The 24,807-nt window shown below is 47.6% G+C and overlaps 1 protein-coding gene across 2 annotated transcripts in view; it reads right to left on the bottom strand.

Annotated features, from left to right (window-relative positions):
* Positions 1-24,807, bottom strand: part of Sdk1 (sidekick cell adhesion molecule 1) — an 880,893-nt gene that overhangs the window by 153,993 nt on the left and 702,093 nt on the right. For both annotated transcript variants that reach the window (XM_040751271.1, XM_040751272.1), the window contains exons 18-20: positions 10,833-10,948; positions 8,130-8,322; positions 4,256-4,354 (exon numbers count right to left, since the gene is read on the bottom strand). In XM_040751271.1, coding sequence (XP_040607205.1) covers positions 4,256-4,354; positions 8,130-8,322; positions 10,833-10,948 — 408 coding nt within the window. The remainder of the gene's footprint in view (positions 1-4,255; positions 4,355-8,129; positions 8,323-10,832; positions 10,949-24,807) is intronic.

Raw genomic sequence — 24,807 nt, 5'->3', positions numbered from 1 at the left:
TGGAAGGATGCTGTAGCCACAGAGGGATTCTGGGGTCATGGGGGATTTTGGTGCCACAGGGGGGATGCTGTAGTCACAGAGGAATTCTGGGGTCATGGGGGATTTTGGGGCCACTGGGGAGATGCTGAGGCCATGTGGGGATGCTGGCGCCATGTGGAGATGTTGGGGCCAAGGAGCGATGCTGGGGCCATGGGGACCTTGAGGTCGCCTGAGTACCTGAATTCCATTGGCCAGGGGTGGAGTGGGACTCTGTCCTAGGCATGCAGAGCAGCAAGCCTCCTTACTCTGTATAGTCTACCAGGGCCTCAGGCCCTAGTCCCTGCTCCCCTCTCCTGATGGTGCTGGCAAAGGCACTGGCTGCCATCTCCCATCCCCTCTTGGTCCCCTCTTGCCCAGTGCCAGGTCTGAGGCTCTCTTTCTTAACCCACTGCCCATACTGCGGAGTCTCTATGGACTGGTGCTAAGATCTGAGTGCTCCTGCTTAGTCCTCCTGGCTCTGGTGGGTTTTTCCTGATTAATTTCTGAATAGTGTGAGACTCTGGGTCACTCCGAAGACCCGGGAAGAGGAGGCTTTGTTGAATTCTGCCACCTTGTCTGCCAGGAAATTCTGTTTACTTAAAAGCTGTTCTTTAGCAAAATTTACCAAACACAGCACCTTGTTCATCATGTCAACTTGGAGCCAAAACACAGCAATTTCAACATCTTTGGTAAGCACAGCGTTGCTGGTGTCTACTTGAGTCCAAATGGATCACACTGTATGCTCAGCTCATTACAGACACAAATGGACACCAAATGGACAACCGAAGCACTTGCTTTGGGCTTGGGAGGTGGCTCAGTTGATAAAGTGACTGCAAGAGTTTGATCCCCAGAACCTACATTTAAAACGTCAGGCGTGGTGGTTCATGCTTGTAATTCCAGTGCTGGGGATGTAACAGCCTGCCAGCTTAGCCTAATTTGTGAGTACCAAGCCAAGTCTCAAAACTCCAGGTGGATAGTGCTTGGGGATCAACATCTGAGATTAACTTCTGGTTTACATCTGTGCCCACATGTGCATAGATGTGTAACCCTCACCCCCACCCCAGCCTGCTATGGGGGCCATAAGATCGGTACCAGAAGAGAAAGCCCTGGCTGGGAACTTCCAATGAGCAGTGTAATGGGGTATTGCTACAGGGCAGAGAACTGGGCATTAGATGTGTAAGGATGTCTGTCCTTTACGTACATACAGCCTTGGAGACATGTGTGGTGGATTACAGCAGCTCTGGCCAGCAAGTGCTTCATTTAACTTCCGTTTGTGGTAGGAGAGAGCAGAGCGAGGAGTTGCCTAGAGCTAGCGCCCCAGCCACCTCCGGCTCTGCTTTTTACCTGCCGGGAACAGCCCTGCTAACTGAGACTAACGACCACAGGAGCTTCAGAAATAATTTTCTGTTGATCTGGAGTAAATTCTCTCCAAGAGAGTAGTGCATCCAATCACAGACTGTCTGTCTGCATCCTGGCCCTCATAAATCAGGGTTTACTGGGGAAGACTAGGAGATACTGCAATTTACAGCAAGAGCACAATGGGCAATTTACTCAGGCAGGTGCACGGCCGCCCTTGCTTGAAGCTTCCTTCTCTTTGTGGTCACAAAATAAAATGGAGACATGGAATGGGGGCGCTCACCAAGGGTCAGGCTGATAAAACATCATCTCTGACAGATGCCCCACAATAAGGTCACATTGCCCAGGACCAAACCTTTAGCTGGTGTGCCTCCTGCAGCTGCTTTCAGCAGTGGGAGTTATACATGTGATGTCTTTGAAGGAGAAGGAGAAGGTGCATGCTAACATTCCCTGACCTAGGCTCAGAAGATCAGGTCAGGTTTGTCTGCAAGCACCTCCTCCTCCTCCTCCTCTTCCTCCTCCTCCTTCTCCTTTTTCTCCTCCTCCTCTTCCTTCTTCTTTACCCTCCTCCTCTTTCCTCTCTCTCCCCCCCTCCTGTGTGTGTGTGTGTGTGTGTGTGTGTGTGTGTGCATAGGCCAGAGGTTGATGTTTTCAATCCCTTTCCACCATAAGTTTTGAGACAGTGTGTCTTACTGAACCCAGAATTCACTAATTCTGTGAGACCTGCCTGTCTCCATGCTCCCAGTGCTGGCAATACAAATGTGTTCTGTGAGCCTGACTTTTTATGTGGGCACTGAGGAATCAGGTTCACATGCATGTTCTTTCTTTACTCCATGTTGACTTTCTTGGGATTGCTGACTTGTTCTAGGAAAGATTTGTGTTGGGGGTGGGGGGTGAGGGGGTGGTGCTGCCTGCCATTAGGCAGGGCATGGAGTGGTGAGTAATGCTGAAGGTGGGTGCCACAGGGAATCAGCTAATGACACTGTCATTTGGTTTCAATTGGTGAGCGCTTCCCCTCATAGTGCCTCTCAGAGCAGCAGGCACCTGCCCCAGCTTCTGCAAACACATGTTTTTACAGTGTGGGCAGGGGTGGGGAGAAGTGCGGGCCAGACAGTGAGGAGGGGACAACTTTGGTCCTGATAGGAAGGACAGAGTCTGCCTGAAGCTCTGCTAGCAGTGGGACAGCCTCTTCACCTAGCCGAGGCCATAGTGGAAGCAGGCAGACAGAATCCAACTGGGAAACATTCGAGCTCTGAGGGTCAAACTCCATCATAAACACTAGCCAGCCGCTTGTGACTGCAGGTATTTGTTTAAATAAAGTATGAAAATGAGTTCATTAGGCCCCATTAGCTGGCGAGAGCAGATGATCATAAATTGGAGGTCCTGGAAACTAGCTCTCAGCCATGGAATGTTGGCTCAGCTCCACTGGTCTCCCCTCAACCAATAAAACAAGAATGAAGTGTGTGGGCAGTTTGGAAGGAGTGTGGGAGTTCAGGAGGGGTGGGGGTGTGGATCTGGGACAGGGGAAGCCCTCCGGAGTTAGGATGCCTTCTGAAGAGTCCTGGACAGTTTCTAGAACACGGTACATGCCTTGAGGCCAGCTGGATAGGCGAGACTGCCTGCCCCCTCAGTCTGCAGCCCCGCCTCCACAATGAAGGATGGGCAAGGCTCTGATGCAGTCCGCAGATGGGTCCCTGGCATGTGAGCTATCAGAGGCTACTTCTGAGCAGTGTGATCATGGGACCTCCACCTTCAGAGTCCTCACTGCATGGTTGGGGGAGAGAATATGAGTAGTCACAGAGCATGACAAGTAGCATGTTGTAGTGCTGAGGAGCCTGGCCCTGGGGAGTCTTCAGAGTGGCCACTGCTATTGTCCAGGACACTCACAGGGGAAGGCCACAGCACAGCCTGTCAGAAGTCCCAGGTCACCTCGCCTATCTTATCTTGGCATGGCATGTCTGCACAGTTCTTAGAAACCGTCCAGTGGAAGAACATGGATTTCCTTCAACAACTTTTGGGGAGTCAGGGAATTATTTGCTGCCTAGCATTCAGAAGCCCCTAGCTTCAATCCACTGTGCCACACAAAGAAACAAGCTAAACTTTAAGAGTCATGTTAAGGTAAGCTGTTCCTCCAGCCCCCTGCCATCTGGGGAGGGGTTTACTGTGAGGGAGCAGCCATGCAAATTTACCCTGAGCTGGACTCAAGGAGATCCAAGGGGCTGAGGACCCCTTTGAGCCTGAGGCTCTTCATCCTACAGCGCTTCCATAGCCTGAGGTTTCTCACTCAAGGTGTGGTGGGGCGGGGCAGATCTGGGATTTGGAGCCAGGAGATCAGAGTCTTATCCTAGCCTTGCAGCTCACAACAGAAGGTGGAGGGTGGAGACATCAGCATTGTAGTCCTGTGCTATTAAGAGGGCATAGACATTGACCTGCACACAGTAAGTATGTTTGCTGAATACAGGTTTTCCAGTCTCCTTACCTGTAACATGGACAGAATATCAATATGATTCCACATTGTTATGAGAACTGAGCTAAATATATAAGGAAAGGAGAGAGAGAGAGAGAGAGAGAGAGAGAGAGAGAGAGAGAGAGAGAGAGAGAGAGAGAGAGAGACTAATTCTGGTTGCCCAAAGAAAATCCTGCAGCATCTGAAGCAGAGGATAAATTCCTAGCTCTAAGGATGCTGTCTGCACAAGGAGTTAAGCCACACCTCCTACTTACCCCCGGCCCCAGGGTAATGGCCACCACACATCCAGGAAGACATGCCAGTTACTCCCAGGAGGCCTGTGTTCACTCTTAGTAGCTTGGTTTGACATGGGGGCCACCCTTTCTTGTTAGGGTACACTTCCCGTTTTCCTTTCCGGATGAGAAGGCTGCTTACCCATAATGATGCCATTTCTCTCCAGGGGCTCCTGCCAGCTGACCTTGAGAGAGGTGTCCAGAATCTCCGTGAAGCTCAGGTGCCCCACAGCTCCTGGTTCTACCAATTAAAAACAAAGATGCCTGTTAACACTAGGGGCTGCGGTTCTTTGATCAGACCAGTGTGGACAACTTTAACTACAGAAAAGAAGTGGTAAAACGGGGTCAGCAGAAGCCTGTAGGAAATGAACACCAAGAAGCCACGCAGCTGGGACTAGGGGCTGGGTGCTGAGGTGTGCTCTCTGTTCTGGAGTTACTTTGCCAGCTCCATGCAGACACACTGAGTGAGGTGAAGAGAGCAGCCACAGGAAATTCAGTCACAGCTTCCGTCTTTTTTCCGTGATCCAATCCAGTAGAATAACCTGCCTAGTTGACCTGGAAATCAATTGCTTGCTAGAATCCTCCAGTAAGGGGTTGGGGACATAGTAGAATAAACCTGCCTGGAATCAGTGGGGCGCTGGGATGTGGCTCAGTGGTAGGGCATCTTTCTAGAATCCTTGAGAGAGGGGCTTGGATTTGGGAGAATACTTCACTAGAATCTTCTGGCTTTTATGGCACCTATAGACCTTTTGGAAGCCAGAAATGGAACCGAGGGCCAAAGGCAGTGACCTTACACCTGACCCAGAAGTCTAGTTTCTGAATACTTCTCAGGAGCAAGGGCGCAGAAGGCCTGCACCATCCTGCCTAAGAGGAAAGGAAGGTGTCTGGAGAAGACAACACACTCCCCCATTCTCCTTTCTCAGCCAAGGACTTGCTCTAGCCAGGAAGGAAGCACCCTTCTACTCAAGGCTTCTTGCATGGGCTCATTTGCAAACCTGCTGGGAACAGTATCACTGAGGGCTCCAGTGTGAATTCAGGGTTCTTGTTTGGCTTGCAGGAGAGGAGAGTCACAGACTCTTTTCTGGCTCCCAACAGCCTTGCCACACAAGCAGCCGCCAGTACCCCCTCCCACACTCCTGGAAACACGACAAAGCCCCTAACACAACTTATGAATTTTAAAACAGGTGCAGCCTCAGAAGGCACACTCATGGGGGTAAGAGCAGCGGAGCCTTCATAGAGGGGATGAAACACTGACAAATGCCACTTCTCTCTGTGGAAGATGGTAAAATAGGATGGCTGTCAGGGCCATGTCATCCTCCCGCCTGAGCACGAGCTTCCAGAAAGACATTCTGATGGGTTTTGTGAAGTGGCTTGTTCTTTTGCGATCAGTGTAGCAGCAGAGAAGGCTCTCTGTGCCTTTTATATTCCCAGGGTTTCTGCTTCCTGGATTCTTGCCCGAATGTGCTGTCCTCTAACCCTGCTAATATCTAGGTTTCAATTTATATTCTTTATCTCTTTACTGTGCCCCTCCCCCAGCATGTTACTAATTCACTGGGGCTCTGGGGAAGGTTTAGCAGAGCTCATGTCTGTGACACAGGGCCTGAGCCTATACAGGCTGCACCCCCAGGGTCAGCTGCAACCCCACCTGCAATACCATCTTCATGAGGGTGCTATGTCCTTCTAAGTGGGACAAATAGGCCCCCTGCCTACTAAAGATGCTAGTTTAGGGGCAGAGGAGATGCCTCAGTTGAGGATCTGAGTTCTTTTTCTGTTTTATTGTATTCATTTTCAGTTTTCCAATTTCACAGAGGTTTGTGGCTATATGCATGTTTTCATGTATGGAGCTATCGTACACGTGCACAGGTGTGAGTGTGTATGTGTGCACATGTAGAGACCCAGAGTTGACGTTAGGAGTCATCCTCAAGGCTCTTCTAACGTATTCATTGAGGCAGGCCTCTCAATCAAACCCAGAGCTAGCACATAGGGCTAGTCTTACTAGCTGGCTTGATCTGGGGAGGATGGAATCACAGCTAGTCTCAACATTTACCCAGTATTTAGGTAGGGCTGCAGATCCTCACTCAGGTCCTTATACTTGCTTGGCAACAGCTTTAACCCCAGGCCCAGGGTCTGAGTTCAAGCCCCACAATCCACTTTTAAAAAGCTGGGTGTCCTTTTGGTACATTTATCATCCCAGCCCCTGGGAGGAAACAGGTGGATCCCTGGGCTCCCTGCTCAGCCAGCTCATCCTAATGGGTACCTCCAGGCTCATTACTATTCAGCAGAAAAAAATAATGGAATCATGAGATTTGCAGGCAAATGGATGACACTAGAAGAAACCATCCTGAGTGAGGTAACCCAGTCACAAAAAGAGAAACATGGCATGTACTCTCTCATATATGGATTTTAGACATAGATCTGGGGAGTGCCAGCCTACAATCCTATGGCCAGAGAGTCTGGGAAACAGAAACTTCATTTAGTGGCTGATCGAAGAAGAGGCAGACTCCCTTGGTTAAGTACTGAGCTGAACTCAAGAAAGCCAGTATCAGAGAGGGAGGACTGATGATCAAAGGGATTAAGACTGGGCTGGTTTAACCCCCAGAAACAGCTGACCAGACAAAGGTTAACTCTTGAAACCCAGGCATCAGCCTGGGAGTCCAGCATGGGACTGATCAATACCCCCTGAATCTGGGTGTCAGTGAGGAGGCCTAGGGAATCTATTGAGCCTTGGGCAGCAGCTCAGTACCCATCCCAAGTATACACACGGACTTTGGACTCCCATAGAACAATGTGAGGTGCACTCTCACCCTGAACTCTAGGGGAAGAGTCTAGGCCCTGCCCTATATGAAATGACAGACTATGGACACCCCCATGGAGGGCCTCACCCTCCCTGGGGGAATGAGGGGATAACGGGGGGGGGTGGGGGGAGGGCACGGGAGGAGGGGAGGGAATGGGAGAGGGACCTGGAACTGACTTGTGAAGCAACCTCGTTTCTTATCTAAATTTAAACTGGAAAATAAAAAAAAAGAGAGAACCTGTTTCAAAAAAAAGGTGAAGTCACACATATGCGTGTGTGTGCGCGTGAGAGCATACACACACACACACACACACACAGAGAAAGAGAGTCTCAAAGTAATATATAAATGTATTATGATAAAACATGGGTCTCAAGTAATTTTGCTGAGTTTTTTTTCACTTGACATTATATCATAACAGTCTTCCCTCAAGTTTTTTGAGATCCAAAGTTTGAGGTTTTTAATAACTACAGGATATTTGTTGTATGACTTCCATTTCTTCCCCAGCTGCCCCCATTTGGGACATCTAATGCTTTTCATAGGGTTTCATTATAAATGACTATCATGAGCCTCCTTGGATTTTTGTTTGTTTTTTGAGAAAATGTTTTGGTCCTTATCCTAGTCTAGCCTCAAAGCCACAGTCCTCCTGCCTCAGCATCCCGAGCGCTGGGATAAGTGCATACCACTATGTCCAGCTAGTCTTCCTGCGCATGGTCTTGGTGTGTGCCTATAGTTACTCCATCAGGTATTTTCACCAGACAATATGTTCTTGTCACAACAGTTGCCTGAGAGCAGAGCAGGGGCCCATTGGAACTGACTGTGGCAGGTAATGCAAGCTGAAGTCAAGGTCAGAGAGTAGTTCTGATGCAAGACCCCAGTGTGGCAGAGAAAGACTGTGTTGGGGGGAAGGGTGGGGGAGGCATGGGTGGCACTCAGCAAAAAAGCATGAGCCTAGAATTAAAAATCTGAACAACAGTCAACTCAGCAAGACCAAACACAATAGGACTATTCCCTCTATTGCTGTCCCCAGAGCCCCTGCCTTTGAACAAAGCTGCTCCCACATTCCAAGGGCCATCTGCCATTTTGTCATTCAGGGATACACTGATCTACTGAGCTTCCATGTGCCTTCTCCACTGTAACCCAGAAAAAAGGGAGTGATGTGACTACCTCCTTTTGACAATGGGCCCTGGGAGGATAGGCTCCAATACTAGGAGAGATACTCACTGTCCTCGTGGGTCCATACAAGCTGAGGTGTGCTCGGAGGCCCATCTCCTGGGGTGGTAAAGCACAGGACTGACGTAAAGTAGGCCGTGAACTTCTTCAAGTTTGTTATGTAACCGTGGTGGATTCCATGGAAGTCAGGAGCAATAGTGACTACAGTGACAGTCTCGGGGGCATCTGCTGGCCATGCCAGAAGCTGGTAGGGAAATGGTTAAAGAAAAGATGCCCTTTAAATTGCATTTCTTCAATTAACTGTCTATCAAAATTATAGTTTACAATTAGTATGTCTTTGAAGAAAGCATAGTCACAATTCAATAAGCTTATAAATCCCACATCATTTTTCTGTTTTTCATATTTGAGGATAAAACCCAGAGCTTTACACATGTTAGGTAAGCACTCTGTCCCAGATTTAAACTCCCAGCCCCTCACTGAGGGATTCTAGGCAGGTGCTCTACTACTGAGTCACACCCCCAGCTTCTCACTGGGGAACTCCAGGCAGGGGCTCTACTACTGAGCTAAATCCCTGTTCACTTTACAAAGTTTTACAAAGCTTCCAGACTGGTCTTGAACTTGTGGTTCTCCTGCCTCAGTCTCCCAAATAGCTGAGATAATAAGGCCTGGCTATAAATCCTATTATATCTGATAATCTCACTTCAAAAAGTTGAGTTCAAAAATATGTCTCATATATTTTTGTACATTTACATGCATATATTTATATACATGAATTAAATGGCTGCTTAACTCTTGTTACAGTAATGGACACTCCCTTGAACCTCCATCTTCTCTTAGGATACCACTGAGCATGGATTTTTTTCTAAATAGTGAGGGGAAACGATGACATCATTTGTTAATTCAACTAATTAGTATGAGGAGATAAACACACACATTCTCCAGATAGAAAGTCTACACTGACCCAAAATGATTCAATAGGAACAATATTAATGATTTATAATTTATGCTATACTAGTTTCCTGGAATGGATTTCAGGAGATAGGTTAGAATTTTAAATAAAGGGCATATCCAGGGGCTAGAGATGAAGACCAACTGGTAGAAAGCCCAGCTGGCATGCAGAAAACCCTGGGTTCTAACTCAGTACCACAAAAATCCAACATGCTGGCACATGCTTGTAGTCCCAGGACTAAGGAGGTGGAAGCTGGAGCTCAAGGCCATATTCAGCCACACAGTGAGCTGGAGGTCAGCCTTGTCCTTATGAAACTGTCCTAAAAACAGAACAAGAAATAGTCCACATGCATGTATGGGTATGCGTGTGTCTGTGTGTGTGTATATGTGCATGTTCCAGGAAAAGCCACTTTCATGATCTTGTGGTGCTGTGTTTGAGTATGAGTTTTGGTCTTGAAACCAGGCATCTCCAGAACTGATTGGCCCTGAAAGTCAGCGGGCAGCAGGACACAGAACACCTCTGTGCAGATCAAACTGACGAGCCAGCCATCAGATGTGCGCAGTGTTCTGGCCACACAGACCTGGCAGGGGAGTCAAGAGTGATGGAGTTTCGTGCTGATCAGTACAATTTCCCTTCGAGAAAGCATCTGCCCTTAGATTCCTCAGAGGAAGAGGCAGATGCAAGGCACGCTCTTAGCTGGGCCTGCCCTCATCACAGGCAAACAAGTGTTTGAGGGAGCTGAATCCAAATGAAAAAGAAAAATGAACCACGTGCCAGGGAACGACCCCTTTGAAGCTTGAAAGCACCAGTGACTCACCTGTCTCTGAAGGGGCTCCCTGAGTCTCCTGAATAAGGGTTTAGGGAACCCACTTTTGCACAATGAAGTCAGACTCCCAAGTCCAACCAGGAGAAGTTGATGTAAAGGAAAGAAACTATGCTTTTGGAATGTCCACCAGAGCCCATCTTACCCGGCAACCAAGTCTGTTCATTAGTTCAGTTTGGTAGGGCACCCTGGACCACACTCTTCGTTCTCCATTCTTTAAACAGAACTGTTCTCAAAGTAGAAAACAAAATGGTCTCTTTGCTGGATGGGAGCCCCTCTCTCTCATGAATACCTGCTCTTGACTGTGTTCTGCCCTTCTAGGAAGAAGTGGCTGGACATAAATCATCCCACATAGATGATTTTGTGTGTGTGTGTGTGTGTGTGTGTGTGTGTGTGAGAGAGAGAGAGAGAGAGAGAGAGAGAGAGAGAGAGAGAGATGAATGTGTGCACATGTGTTTGCTGGTGTGCATGTATATGTGTGCCCATGGTGTCCATGCACGTGGAGGTCAGAGGTTGACATCAAATGTCTTCCTCAGTCATTTCCCATCTTAGTTTTTGAGACAGGGTCTCTCACTAAACTTTGAGTGTACTCATTCCACTAGGCTGGCTGGTCAGCAAGCCTCAGGGATCTCCTGCCTCTACTTCCCCAGTGCTGGGATTACAGATGTGCACACCAAGCATGGATCTTTTAGTTTCATAGGTTCTAGGGGACCACAAGTCCTTATACTTGTATGGCACACTGACCGAGCCGTCTCTCAGCCTTCCCTGAAGCCCATTAATCCGACTGGAGCCTGTTCTCCTGTGCCCTCTTAACTAACATATCATTTAAATTTTTGGGATAACTGATCAGACTGAGGACAAATGGTGGCCCCACCAAGGTTGCCGTCCTCTGAATTTGATGATGCCCTGAGTTTTCAATGACATAGGCAGGGTGGAACCCAATGTATGATGTGACCAATACTGCCCGAGTGCCATCTGGTACCTTGTATCCCTGGTTGATACCATTGATAAATTGCTGGGGTGGCGGGTTCCACAGGAAGTGCACGGTGGTGGAATTCACAGCTTCTGCCTGCACGTTCTGGGGGGGTGCGGTAGGCACTGTTCCCATATGGAGGTGGAAGGCAGGAGGCACCATGAGGAGAAGAGACAAAAAAGAAACCTTAGTCACAACTCTGGATTCAAGAGCAGATGGGAAGGGAGGTGAATGTCTCCCAAGCTAATCCTCTTGTAACAAAGCAGGAGAACTGGTCCATTTCTCATTTTCTGTGGGAGAGCTGTTTCCTTAAGGCAGAGGCAGGAAACTGCATCAGACCACTTCCTCATCCCACAGATGGGCCTTTTCCACACATATGAGATGAACAACACACTAAACCCTTATTGTTTCTTCAATTACCCCTATGGCCACCTCAGATCACCACAGCCATCTAGAAGGACCTTCCACTTGCTGTTATGTTCCAAGCTCTTCTCCCCATTCCCAGTTAGTTTTTATTCTTCACTTGACTCAACCTGGGAAGATATATACTCAACTGTAGAACTACCCAGATTAGATTTGTCTGTGGGAATTGTCCTGATTGATGATTGACGTCGGAGGGCCCAGCCCACTGTGGGCAGCACCATTCCTAGGCAAGTGAACCTGGGTTCTATATTATAAGAAAACTACCTGAGCGTGAGCTAGTGAGCAGTGTTTCTCCAGGGTTTTTGCCTCCAGTCCCTGCCCTGAATTACTTCCCTAACTGATGGACTGTGACCTAAAAGTAAAGCCAAATAAACACTTTCCTCTTCCAAGGCACATTAGTGTCGTCATGGTGTGACATATTAGTGACATCATCTTAGTGACAGAAAGGGAACTAGAATTCTCTATGTATGTGAATGTGTGTTTGCATGTAGCTGCACATGTGTGTGCAGGTGTACATGCCTGTGGAGGTCAGAAGTCCACTCCAGGTGTTGTTCCTTTGGCCCTGTCCACATCATTTTTATAATGATTTATTTGTCTTTCTATGCATGGGTGTTTTGCCTGCATGTATGTCTGTGTGCTGTGTGTGCCTAGTGTCCATGGAGGTCATAGTGGGTACTGGATTCACTGGAACTGGACTTATGGATAGTTCTGAGTTGATGCGTGGGTGCTGGGAACTGAACCTGGGTCCTCCAAAAGAACAAGTGCTCTCAATCACTAAGCCATAGCTCCAGCACCTTCTATTGTTTTTTGCTGTTGCTGTTGTTTGTTTGTTTGCTTTTGGATGCAGGTTCCCAGAGAGAATTACTTAAGGGGACCTGGAACTCGCTGATTAGAATAAGCTGGCCAGTGAGCCCCAGGGACCTACCTTTCTGTTTCCCCAACACTGGGATTATAAGTATGTGCCTCTGTGTCTGGGTTTTTTTTAAAAAGAGAGTTCTGGGGTCACACTTAGGTCTTTGTGCTTTTTAAGGCAAGCACTTTGCAGAGTGAGCTACTGTCCCAGCTGCCCAAGAAACTCAGAGGAAGAAAAGGTTTATTTGACTTTACTTCTAGGTCACAGTTCAACATGGAGGGAAGTAACTCAGGCAGGGACTGGAGACAAAAGCCTCAGAGGAACACTGCCCACTGGCTTGTTCACTGGCTCAAAATGATCACACTCCTCCTATGTGTGTTATTGTTCATCCGTGCACAAAGAACTATAGGCAACTAAGGAATGCTAAGACTGGGAGAACCAGTCTTCCCCTGGGGAGGGAGGCAACACCAACTGACCATTCAGTACCAAACAGTTACCCCACAGACATATCTACCAGTAACATGCATGGAGCAGGGTGTATTTATGTATTTAGGAATACTTATGAATATACATATATGTCTGTAACAACAATTGGTATCAAAAGGGGGAATACATTTGAAAGAGAGCAATGAGGAGCATATGGAGAGAGGAAGGGAAAGGGGGGAACGATGTAATTATATTATGTTATAATCTTAAAGAGTAAAAGAAAAAAATCTAAGGGAAAACTACTTCTGGCTTTGCATTGCTTCTTTCTTACATTCACTGAACATCTGTTGAGTCCAGAGATGCCCTCATGGGGCATCTGCCCTGAGGACGCTCCTGGAATGTTGAGTAGAGCAGACATGTATGTGGCTCTGGGCTGCCAACTTGGTTGTTCTGAGAAGCTGAGACGCGCCTTGGAGATTGGGAAAGCCCACCCCACTTGCGTCTGTGAATGTGTTTCCATCCAGAGGTTACTTGGGGGGGGGGCTGCTCTGTTGTGGGCAGCGCCAGCCCCAAGGGCTGGAGTCTATATAACAAAAAGGGATTTTACTGCTGCAGGTGTGGTCACTCTGTTTCCTGATCCCTGAGAGTTGAGCAGCTGTGCCCCACCACACCCTTCCCACAAGGTTCCCAGCCGCACCAGTCAGAAACAATGATGCCACTGACCATGGACCATAACTGCTCACCTAAATAAAGTTTTCCCCCTTTGAATAGTTTAAAAAATTTTTAAATGGCATTTATTTATTTGGGCGGAGCCATGTGAGTACCTCTGTGATTGTGCAGAGTTCAGAGATAACTAATGGGAGTCAGGTCTCCTATCATGTGGGCTCCGGGATGGTTGGGTTTGGCAGCAGGTGCTTGTAGTTGATGAGCTGTCTCTCCAGCACCATTTTCCCAGCACCTTTGAATTGTTTTTGTCATACATTTGTATGTACATTCTGTCAGGAAGACAGCAACAACCAAACTGAATGACACATTGTAGAAGTTTTCAGGGGTGACTTTTAGAAGAAAGGCAGCCTTGAGGGGAAAATAGGTCTGAAGAATGACACTCTTGGCTGGGGAAGCATGGAGTTACAAAGGGGGGCAGGGCGTGGTTAAAGTTGGTGTGGGCTGAGAAGGTGAATGGGCCCCTTGCACAGGGACACTAATGCCCAGCACAGTGGCTGATCTTACATGTGGTGGACCACAAAGACAGGAAAGCTTCTGGGAAAGGCTAGTGCTTCCACGAGCCTAATGCTAGTGTCCTTCAAAGCAGGGGTGACCCAGCTAGATGGACTGTCAGTCCTCTCATGGCAGAAAGGACACCCTGGCTCTTTAAGAGTGTGTTTCCACAGTGAGGCATGCAAGCCAAAAGGATCTTTAGGTTCCAGGGACAGTAAAACATGTATGTCTCTCCTGTCACGAAGCACAGGGTGGGACCATGGTTAAGAATGGCAGCCCAGAGCTGGGGCCGGGGCTCAGTGGGTAGAACACTGCCTCCTATGCATGAAGCCCTGGGTCCACCTCTAGTGCCACATAAGCCAGACGAGGTGACACAGACCTGTAATGTCAACACTGGGGAAGAGGCAGGAGGATCATCTCAGCTACAAGGTAGCCTGGGTTAGCTAGCCCTCTCTCAAACAAACAGACAGACAGAGAGACAAACGAATTCATGTCCATGGCCCTTCTCTATCATCTCATCTCAAGCAGGGATGGAAGAATGTAGAATCCATCACGTCTCTCAGTTGACTCTTCCAGTTCATGTTTCTTTCCATCTGCTGTCACCCATGGCCACGGCCTCCCCAAGTCCTTCCCTCCACATATCACTAGGAAACTGCCCAATTTCCCTTTCAGTACCACCTGAACCTTGGGGATTAAAAACAGTCCCAAGGACAGCTGTGTCTGGATGAAGGCCGTTGGAGGGGATATCAGAGCCATGGAGAAAAGCAAAGCCTAACTAACAATAGAATTGTGACTCCTCTAAAGCCCACAGGGACCCGAAGAGGTCTAGTGGCCACATAGTCTCAAATATAAGGAAAAACAAGGACTACTCATTGAGACAGACAGACAGACAGACAGACAGACACACACACACACACACACACACACACACACACACAGAGGAGTGGGGGAGGGAGTGAAGGAGGGAGAAAGAGAAAGAGAAAGGGGGAGTAGGGGAGGTGAAAGAAGAGGAGAGGACAGGAGGGGAAGAGGAGATGAAAAGAGAGAAGAGAGTCCAGGTAGTGGTGGCGCACGCCTTTAATCCCAGTACTCAGGAGGCAGAAGCAGGTGGATCTCTGTGAGTTCAAGGCCAGCCTGGTCTACACAGTGAGTTTCAGGACAGCCAGGGATACACAGAGAAACCCTATTTGAAACAACCCAGCTGGGCGTTGGTGGCGAACTCCTTTAATTCCAGCACTCGGGAGGCAGAGGCAGGCAGAGTTCTGTGAGTTCAAGGCCAACCTGGTCTACAGATTGAGTTCCTGGACAGCCTCCAAAACAATACAGAGAAACCCTGTCTCAAAAAAACAAAAAAACCAACCAAACAAAAAGGAAACACACCCATCCAAGAGAGGGGGGTGGACACAGTAGAGGAAAGAGAAGGGGAGAGGACGGGGGAGGAGAGGGGGGAAGAGGGTGGTGAAGGAGGGAATGACTAACATGCAACTGGGCTAGGAAAACTTGCTAAGAAAACTAAAGATGAGTCTTCAGGAGCTTCAGATGGAAAAACAAGGATGCTTCTCACACACAGAAACAAGGGTAAGATGTGTTGTTGTTTCACAGAAGAATCCCACTGGGCATTTGAGGAATAATTAAACAATTATAATCATTACCCAGACATCCAAATAAGTAAGTAACATTGCAGACAAGAAAAGAGACCTGCAGACAACTATCCCTCATGAATACAAGTTCAAAACACAATCAAGAAAACACTGAAAGAACAAATTCAGCAATATACCACAGTTACAATGTAGCATTATCTGGTAGGATTTATCTCATAAACAAAAGAGTGGTCCAATATTTGACTATCAATCACAGCAAAGTACCAAATCAACTGAATAAAGAAACCCAATCTTAATAGGGTTAGAATAGGCATTTGATAAATTTTAAGATCTAATCACGATAATAATAATAAAAATACCTCTATGTCAAGAAGGAATTTAAAAGAACTGGCAAACTTGATAAAGGGCATCTATAATGCACCTGTGTCTGCGATCTCATTTGAGATGAGCGCCTGAGAGATGCTGCCCTGAGATCGGGGACAAGGGAGATTGGAAGGCATCCTATATATGTGTCTTTTCTATTCCACAAGTACAGACTGGTGAAGACAAGAAAAAGGGAGGAGGCCAACTGACAGGGGAGGTGTTTCCTACCTATGGGTAAAATGACTGTCTATGTAGAAAATCCTCATCAACTCCAGGAAAGCTCCTAGGACTAAAAGAGACTGGCAAGATTGCCGGCTTCAAGGTCAAAACTCAAGAATCATTTCTGTTTCTAAACACAGGCAATACGTAACTGGAAATTGAAATTTAAAAAATTGGTTCCCAGGGCTGTGGGGGTGAGGTGCCTTGGTCCTGCCTCCTCGAGATGATGACAGACTTAGTAGACTTTCCAGAGTAGGCCTTACTCTCTCCAAGGAGCAGATAGGAGAAGGGGAGGGGAGAACAGGAGGAGAGGAGGAAGGGGGAACTGGGATTGGAATGGAAAGAATAACTTAATAAAAAATGGGCTCCATTTAGGGAGCTGGGAGACAGTTCAGTTGGTAAAGAGCTTGTTCAAAGGAGGAGAGCCTGGGTTAAGGTCTCCAGCACCCACATTAATAGGGTGGGAGGATCTCTAGCTATCCAGTGTAGCCAAACTAGTGAGCTCCAGGCCAGGGAGAGACCCTGTCTCAAAAACACAAAGTAGACTGTGTGTTGAGGAATGATATCTAAGGTTGACCTCTGGCCTCTACACATGTGTGCACATACATGTGACCCCCCTCTCCTCCCACATACAGTCAGTGCCATTTAAAGTAGCAATGAAAACATGAAATAGATACAAACTTGGTCATATGTTAGATTTATAATCTGAAAGTTACAAAAACCACTTAAGTGCAAACTCTAAATAAACAGCCTGGGAGAGTATTGATGGATTTGAAGATCAGGCAGGCAAGGGGACTGTTCTCCAAAGTGGTCCGCAAGATAACATGAGCCCATCAAATGCACAGCCAGACACTCCTCATAAACTAAAAATGTGATTTTCAATTCACAGAAGAACACAAAGGAACTAGAATAGCCAAGCCAAACCAATTTTGAAGAAAAAAACTGGAAAAACTACTACATAATTAAAGATGGTATAAAATTATAACAACTAAAACAGGTGACTCTGGGAAACAATTGAATACAATGTCAACAATGTTAACAATGTCAATGCCACAGAGAGGAGTCGAGAAGTGAGTTGCACAGGTACCAACTGGTGTTCAGAACAGTACACGAATCTGCAAAAACTGCACATTCCTATCAAAATATAAAGAGAACTTCCAGATGTACCTCACACCGCTATGGAAACTAACTCATTGTGGATCACAGGATTCTGTGCAAACACATCATTATGGAGCTTCTAGATTGCCGTGTCACTGGACTAAATGACAACATGCAGGAATGGTGTCCCAAGGTTCTTCTGTGAGATGAGTCAGAGCTGAAGCCCACACAAGGCTGTGTGTGGTGTGCATGGCAGCTTCCGTCTCCTCCCAACCCCAAGTCCACTGGTGGATGAGGGACAAATGGTGCTGCACCCCTGGGATGACAGTCACTATTGATTATCAAGTGGATAGAATCTGCCATCATCTGGAAGAGGTGCCTCTGGGCACGCCTATCAGAGAGTTCCTAGTCTGTGTTAATTGCTGTGGGAAGACCCAACCTCAACATAGGCAGCACTGTCCCAGAGATCCTGGACTGGACAAACAAGGAGAAAGCGAGCTGAGCGCCAGCATCCATCTCTCTCTGCTTCCTGACTGTGAATGTAGTATGACCAGCCGCCCCATGCTCCTGCTGCCATGCCTCCCCACCACGATAGAGGGCACCCTCAAACTATGAGCCCAAACGACCCTTCCTTTTGCTTTTCTCGATGTATTTCTATCACAGCAACAGGAAGAACAACCAACACACACAGTCAAATACTGTCCAGGGACAAAGTGAACCATCTGCTTTCACACATGTGATCCCCCAGATACATTGTAGAGTAATCCCAGTACTTAAGGAGGTAGGAGAACCAAGTGTTCAAGGCTAGCCTCAGCTACATAGTAAGGCTACATGGATGGGGCCCTGCCCCAAACAAGCAACAACTCACATGCACTGGACTACTGGAAAGGAGCCAGTTGAAAAGACTCCATATTGAATTCTTTATTGTACTTGGTAGTTCATCGAAGGCAAAACTCCCTGGAAAGAAGACAAGTGGCGGCTGAGGATGGTATTGGTTGGAGGTCTGAATGCAAAGGGGAGGACTAGGAAGCTGAGATCATGTGAGGGCCCTGTATCAACCACTGTAGTGACTGTGAACTGAAAATCCAGTCTAAAATATGACACCGTGTGCCATTTCACTGTAAACTATCTCACACATACCAATAAGTCTTCGATAAAAATGGAGAAAAGTCTCTCTCTCTCTCTCTCTCTCTCTCTCTCTCAGTATGTGCTAAAAGAAAAAAACAAAGTAGGGGAAAGGAGGAAGGGTAGAGAAAGAAGAGTCAGGGGACTCTGGGGTCCCCTAAAGTTCACACACTAAAGGGTCCCTTAGGAATGTAATTTATTTCTGCCAGGCTGGCATGTTAGAAGGGAGGTATCCTTGAGGCTGTTCTTGGAGCTTCACATCTCCTTCTCTTTCTTATTTCCCCACCCTCTTCCGTCCTTCCTGGTTGCCACAGGGAGGTGACCAGCTCTGCTCCACCACACACACCACACCCTCTCACCACGAACCAGAAACACCGCCCTCAAGCTATCACTGGCTGAAACCATGAGCCAGCCGACTTTCTCCAGTGTTCTGTCGCTGCTGTGGGAATCAGACTCCCTCAGCCCCATGGTTCTCCATGGCAATCTGGGTGAATCTGCTCCAGCCTTCCATCAGCCCCAATTACTGCCTGCACAGTTCCGGCATGCTTCCCTGACACATGCTCACCTCTCTAAAATAAGCTGAAGAACAGATGTTCGATAAATGCATTTCTCATCACTTAAGAGGAGTCACTTCCTGAAGGTTCAAGACCGAGTTTGCACCTTCACTTTGATCCCTGTCAGGTGGGGAAGCCCTGTCCTTAGTCCCACAGTCAGGGCTCTCTCAGCCTCAGGGAGGCCTCAGAACACCAAACATTGGTGATGACTTCCCTTGGCTGAGCCAACAAGGAATCTGCTTCCAGTCTGTGAAGTTTAATTTTGGTTGCCAGCTTGACTGTATCTGGGATGAACTAAGAAACACCCTCTTGATGAGTCTTGAAGAATTAACAAGATGAGGGAAGACTTTTCTGGGTGGATGGCTTCTGGAGGCCCCCAGTCCTGAAGACACCTGAGTGAAGGACTGCTGCTTTTGCCTGCCTGCCTCTGCCTCTTGCTGGTGAGGGGATCTACTCTGGGGCTGCCTCCAGAGATGCTCTAGTCCAACTTTGCTGACATCAGAACACAGGATTCTTCCACGAGGGACTAGAGGCCAGATGTTCTCCAGGGATTCTCCAGGCTTTCAGTGACAGGTTAGGACTGCCAACAGCTCCAGCTTCACGGGATGAGCAGCTACTGGCTTGTCGGCTGGTGTGCAGACAGCCATTGCTGTATCTGTATCTAATAAATGCCTTTTATGATATACATTTATCTTGCTTCTGTTCCTCTAGAGAATCCTCACATATGCACCTTCCCTTCTTATTTTGTTAGTAAAATAAGAAACTAAATAAAACAATGCTCTCTTCTGAGCTGCCTGCCTCTGGAGCCACAGGATCCCACACTCTGGCTCTCCATCCGCAGTCCCGGATGGACGCCTCTTGTCAACCCTGGGCTTTATTAAGATATCACCCATTCTTCTAGGCCTCTTGTGTTCCCAGATCCTTGGCTTCCTTTTCTCTTAATCATTGTCATTAGAAATGACTCACATATTTGAGGACAATGGAACCAAAAATTCCCTCAAGAGGGACAAGAAAAGAGCTGCAGCCAGTAAGGCCTTCCAGGCAGTGTTTTCAAAGGAGGGAATGCCTGTGGCAGGAGAGATCTTCATCAATAAGGTGACTTCACCCTGGCCCATCTGGAGGAAAGACAGGCTTTAGCCCACAGGCCCTGGTAGAGTGAGGGCCACAGCCTGCATTCTGCAGAGCTGGCTGGCTTCCAGCCTAGCCCTCCTCCCAGACTCTTGCTGCTCAAAGTAAGACCAGTGAGGGCATTTTCCCAGGATCTGTACTCCAAAGGACAGTCCTTGAAGCAAACTCAGCCTGCTGGAGTGACAAATGTTAGAGTCTTTTCTGGTTTGTGCTGAAAAAAAAAAAACAAAAAAACAAAAAACGGAGGGTCTGGGCACAGTAGTGCATACTTTTAACCAGGCACTTGGGAGGTAGGTGGATCTCTGTGAGTTCAAGGCTAGCCTGGTCTACTGGAGGGCAACATTTCACTAAATAATTGGATCCCTGCCCAGGCCTGGGTCTGTTCTCAGTGTTAAACTACACATGGCCCACACCCCTGTGTAACCTCCCGAACCCACAGACCTAAACACAAGGAGTTCTGCTATGCCAGGGACCTTAGATAAGGAAGCTAATGGGGGGAAAGCAAAAGCAGAGCAGCAGCTTTGGATAGGAGGAGGAGGGTGGAGGGGCTGTGGACATGCCTGGAGGTGATGAAGAGACGGTGGGACACCAGTGCCATAGAGCACACAGCACGCCTTGCTTCCAGCTATTCTGAACTTCGAAGCAGGCATTGCAGGTGAGTAAATGAAAAAGCCAGTGTGAAGACTGTAGCTCTGACACTCTAAGACCCTGGACACGCTGAGTAGCTGCACACCAAGTAGTCATGGAAAAAGAGGGGATGAGGGGCACACAATCTATGGTGTCCTGACAAGTAGTTCTGTAACAGACTGCCTTCTCCCCAAACCAATGAGGTGAGGTTACACACTGATTCCCATAGGAGAACCCATTAGGTCGATTGCTAAGTTAGGATTTCCCCCAGAAACCGTATTTCAACTTCCGACTTTGATTGCCAGTTTGTGCACTATGTGCATATGTATGTACATATGCATTTGAGCACGTGCGTATGCATGTTCATAGCTGTGTTTCTATACATGTCTCTGATCCGGGCATGGTGGCCTCTTGCTATTCAGACAAGTCCTCTCTTTGCATTAATATAAAGATTCAAGGTTCTTGCCTTTCTGGAGATAGAGTCCAGCAGGGAAAGCAAATGTTTAGGACTCTGAACAGTAAATGCTGCAGAGAAGGGAAGCAGGAATTTCCTTAAGAATTACCCTATGGAGGAGGTCATTCCAGAGACAGATCATTAAGTAAAAATTGCTAAATTTAAAACAAAACTCCAATATGGACTCTCACTAAGCATCATGGTGTTGGGCTGTCCCACAGAGTGACTATAAGCAAACTCGGGCAGCAAATAATGCTATTCCTGTGTACCTTGCTGTGGATGTCCAAAGAGCTTTGCAGACTGAAAAGGGAGGCATTGTAGGGATTCCTACCCCATGCCAAGTTCTCATCCAGGGGTTCACAGCAGCCCCGCTCAGCACCGCCAGTGTGACTCCTTAGATACAACTTTCTTAACCCATAGGCCCCTTTGCTCTTCTGCAGTACACTGTTTTTTGTTTTGTTTTGTTCTTTCTTTCTTTCCTTCCTTCCTTCCTTCTTTCTTTTTTTTTTTTTTTTTTGAGACAAGTCATATGTAGCTCAGGTTTGTCTTGATCCTCCTGTCTCCACCTCCTGAGTGCTGGGATTATAGGTGCACATTGCTGCACCCAATTTATTCTCTGCTGTACATCCTAAAGGATCCTTACTTGACAGAGTCTGTTGGCTCCTTCTGTCCCCTGGACACTCATTACTCACAGGAACACACAGCAGGAGACTATTTCCAACCTTCAAAATGTCTAGACTGGGTCTGTGAGCCAGATCTTTTTCTCACGCTCACTGCTCGCTCTAGCTCCCTTCTGAAGAATTGTCCCGCCCCCCTTCCCCCCAGCACTGTTCCTATGTCATCAGGAGCTGACTTCCATACTCCATAAGGCATCATTGCGCCACCTGGGTGGTACAGCATGGTGATCAGCTGATCAGCAAACTTGTCCTTTTTCATGGGAGGCTATGATGAGGGCCACAGGTACCCATAGGTCTACAGCTCCCAAGTGTTTGTTGATGGAGTTGTGGAACACTATGCTCTGAGCACAGCCATTGCATCTCCATCAGCAGCTGTGACTTCCAACAGATGCTCTAGATGGGGCCTGTTGGCATTCCCTTGCTGCGGGTGGGGTGGAAAGGCTATTCCCCCCATCTGAGATTCTGGCCACTCCCTCCTCTTGTACACACTCTGCCCCAGCTGCATATATATGGTCCTGGGTCACAGGAGGTGCTATATACAAAGTGTCCAAGGGTAACTGAAGGCATGCAGCCATAGGGAAGTTGTCACCTATGGTGAGGTGGATTTTTGAGTGATGTGGCTGCTCTGGGGCTCTCCATGATCATGTAAGTGACCCTTCACCCACGTTCTGTTAGTAAACACAATCAACTCATTGATTCCCCAAGCTAGACTAGGGTGGTTCATTTCTTATCAGGCAAAGTTCACACAATAGTGACTGTGATCAAGGCAGGTCTCCCCAGCCCCAGCGACACTATCATGTCTAACTGACATTTCAAGTTACTCCTGCTACAGTGCATTTCCCTGTTTCCACCATGAATCTAACAAAGTAATTTATTTTTGACTTCTGACTCTGGGGTGGGATTGATGACAGGCACTTCAGCTGGACCTTCACGATCCTCAGATTGTCTCTATTTCATCTGAGTTGCTGGCCAAAAATGAACTTCAGATGTTGCCGCCAGAGTCATCGTCCAAGAGTTGACCTATCATGACAGGGCTCGTAGGGCACCGTTCAACATGGGAACTCATCATACTAGCCATTCATTCTCTACTTCATCTTATCTACAGGGTGCTTATGGATGAATTAATGAGTGAATGAATGAATAAAATTCAAGTCCAGAAGAAATGTGGATCTATCGCTCTAGTAACCTTGCCATAAAGGAAGCAGGTTGGTAGGACAATGCAGTGGTTTGAATGGGGTGTCCCTCATGAGTCTCTGCCATTTGAGTACTTGGTTCCCAGTTGGTGGCTACTTAGGAAGGATTAGGAACTACAGTCTTGATGAATGAAGTATGTCACTGGGAGTGGGCTTAGGAGTTTCAGAAGACTCACGCTCCATTTCTAGTAAGTTCTTTCAGCTTCCTGTTTGTGGATTGAAATGTGAACTCTCAGCTGCTGCTCCAGTATCATGACTGCCTTGCCTGCTGCCACACTGCTCACCCTGATGGGGATGAACTGCTAACCCTCTGGAACAAGCCCAAACAAACCATCCTTTCTAAAAGTTGCCTTGGTCATGATATTTTATCACAACAACAGAAAAGTAATTAAGATGACAGGATGCCACTCACTCTGAATGACACAGACACAGTTCTGATGTTGCCTTTTGAGACTCTAGGCTGCTTTCTTTCTGGAGAAGCCAGAAGTCTATCCTCAACCATGTGCCCAGAGCTTTGCATTTCCTTACTGGTCATTACTTTTCAGCAGTGTTTCTGTTGTGTGTGCTCTTTGGAGTGTGTGTGTGTGTGTGTGTGTGTGTGTGTTCTCATATGTGTGTCTGTGTGTATCCTGTGTATGTACATGCTCATGTGAGTACAGATGCATGTGTTTATATGCAAGTGGATTTCTTCACTGTGGGTGTCATTCCTCATTCATCCTCCATCTTGTCTTTTGACACAAAGTCTTTCAGTGGGACCTGGAACTCATCAAGTAGGCTAGGCTGGCAGGCCAGTGAGCCCCTGGGATCCACCTCTCCAGTGTGGGGATTATAAATATTGTGTCCTCGCAGTGGTTTTTTAAAAATGTGTGTTCTGGGGGATGGAACTCAGGTCCTCCTGCTTGCTCAGTGGGCACTTTACTGACTGAGTCACATCTCCAGGTCCCTTCTCAGACCCTTTTTTCAATGTTCTCCATCCCTTGTCAGAAGTGATGGTTTTAATCTTCTCAACAGGGACGAAGATCAAGGCCAGGGAACAAGAATGACAGAAAGAGCCTGGTGCTTGACTTGAAAGGAACCAGTCTGTCCTTGGTCACTTCTCCCAAAGAGCTAAAGATATAAAGCCCAGCAACTGCCCCAAATGGAAGTCTCCTTCGGACACGTGCACGCTTTACCTTGGTGCAAGCAGCTCAACCAACTTCTGCATGGAATTGACCCAGAGCTGTGAGCTGCATCTTAGGAAACCCCACCACTGGGGGTTTGGAAACAGTGATGTCTCCTCCTGGCAGTGTTACTTCTCTGTAGTCACAGCTCGGGCATGGTATGTGTGGTGGGCTATGGCTTCCTAGCTGAGCCTGAGCTGATTCTCTAGCAATAGAGATTCTCCTTTGAGATGTCAGTCAGGGCTGTGGTTCTAGTTCTGTGAGATGACATTCTTCTACTCTGGGTCTTGGAAGGGGGTCCTCAAAGTTACAGCATGTACTGGAGTCACCCAGAGGTAGAATGAACACATTGGCTAGGCGCTGCCTGCCTCAGAGGTGCAGATTCCGGGGACTCTGGCCAGAAAAGCAGGATTTAAGGGGTACCTAGGGCAGTGTTTCTCAACCCGTGGGTGCCGACATCGAATGATCTTTTCACAGTGGCCAAATATCAGATATCCTGCATGACAGATATTTACATTACAATTTAAAACAGTAGCAAAATTACAGTTATGAAGTAGCAATGAAATAATTGTATGGTTGGGGAGGGGTCACCACCACATGAGGAACTGTGTTGTTAAAGGGTCGCAGCATTAGGGAGGTTGAGAACCACTGCCCTCAGGAGTCACTGGTCCATCTTTGAGGTTACTGTCTGAGGTCCCTGTCCCAGTTACTTTCTCTTCCCCTCCCTCGTTTCTTCCTTACTCTCTTCCTGTTTCCTTCTTCCCTCCCTCTCCTTTCTCCCCACCCTTATTTTGGCCTTCCTTCCCTTCTTTTTCCCTCCTCCCTCCCTCTGTTCTTACTTATATCCTACCTCTGGTTGCAGCCT

This window comes from Mesocricetus auratus, unplaced genomic scaffold, assembly GCF_017639785.1.
Source record: "Mesocricetus auratus isolate SY011 unplaced genomic scaffold, BCM_Maur_2.0 Super-Scaffold_100008, whole genome shotgun sequence".
Lineage (NCBI taxonomy): Eukaryota > Metazoa > Chordata > Mammalia > Rodentia > Cricetidae > Mesocricetus > Mesocricetus auratus.
The sequence above is the reverse complement of the archived record's forward strand: the minus strand, read 5'-3'. Positions and strand labels throughout refer to the sequence as shown.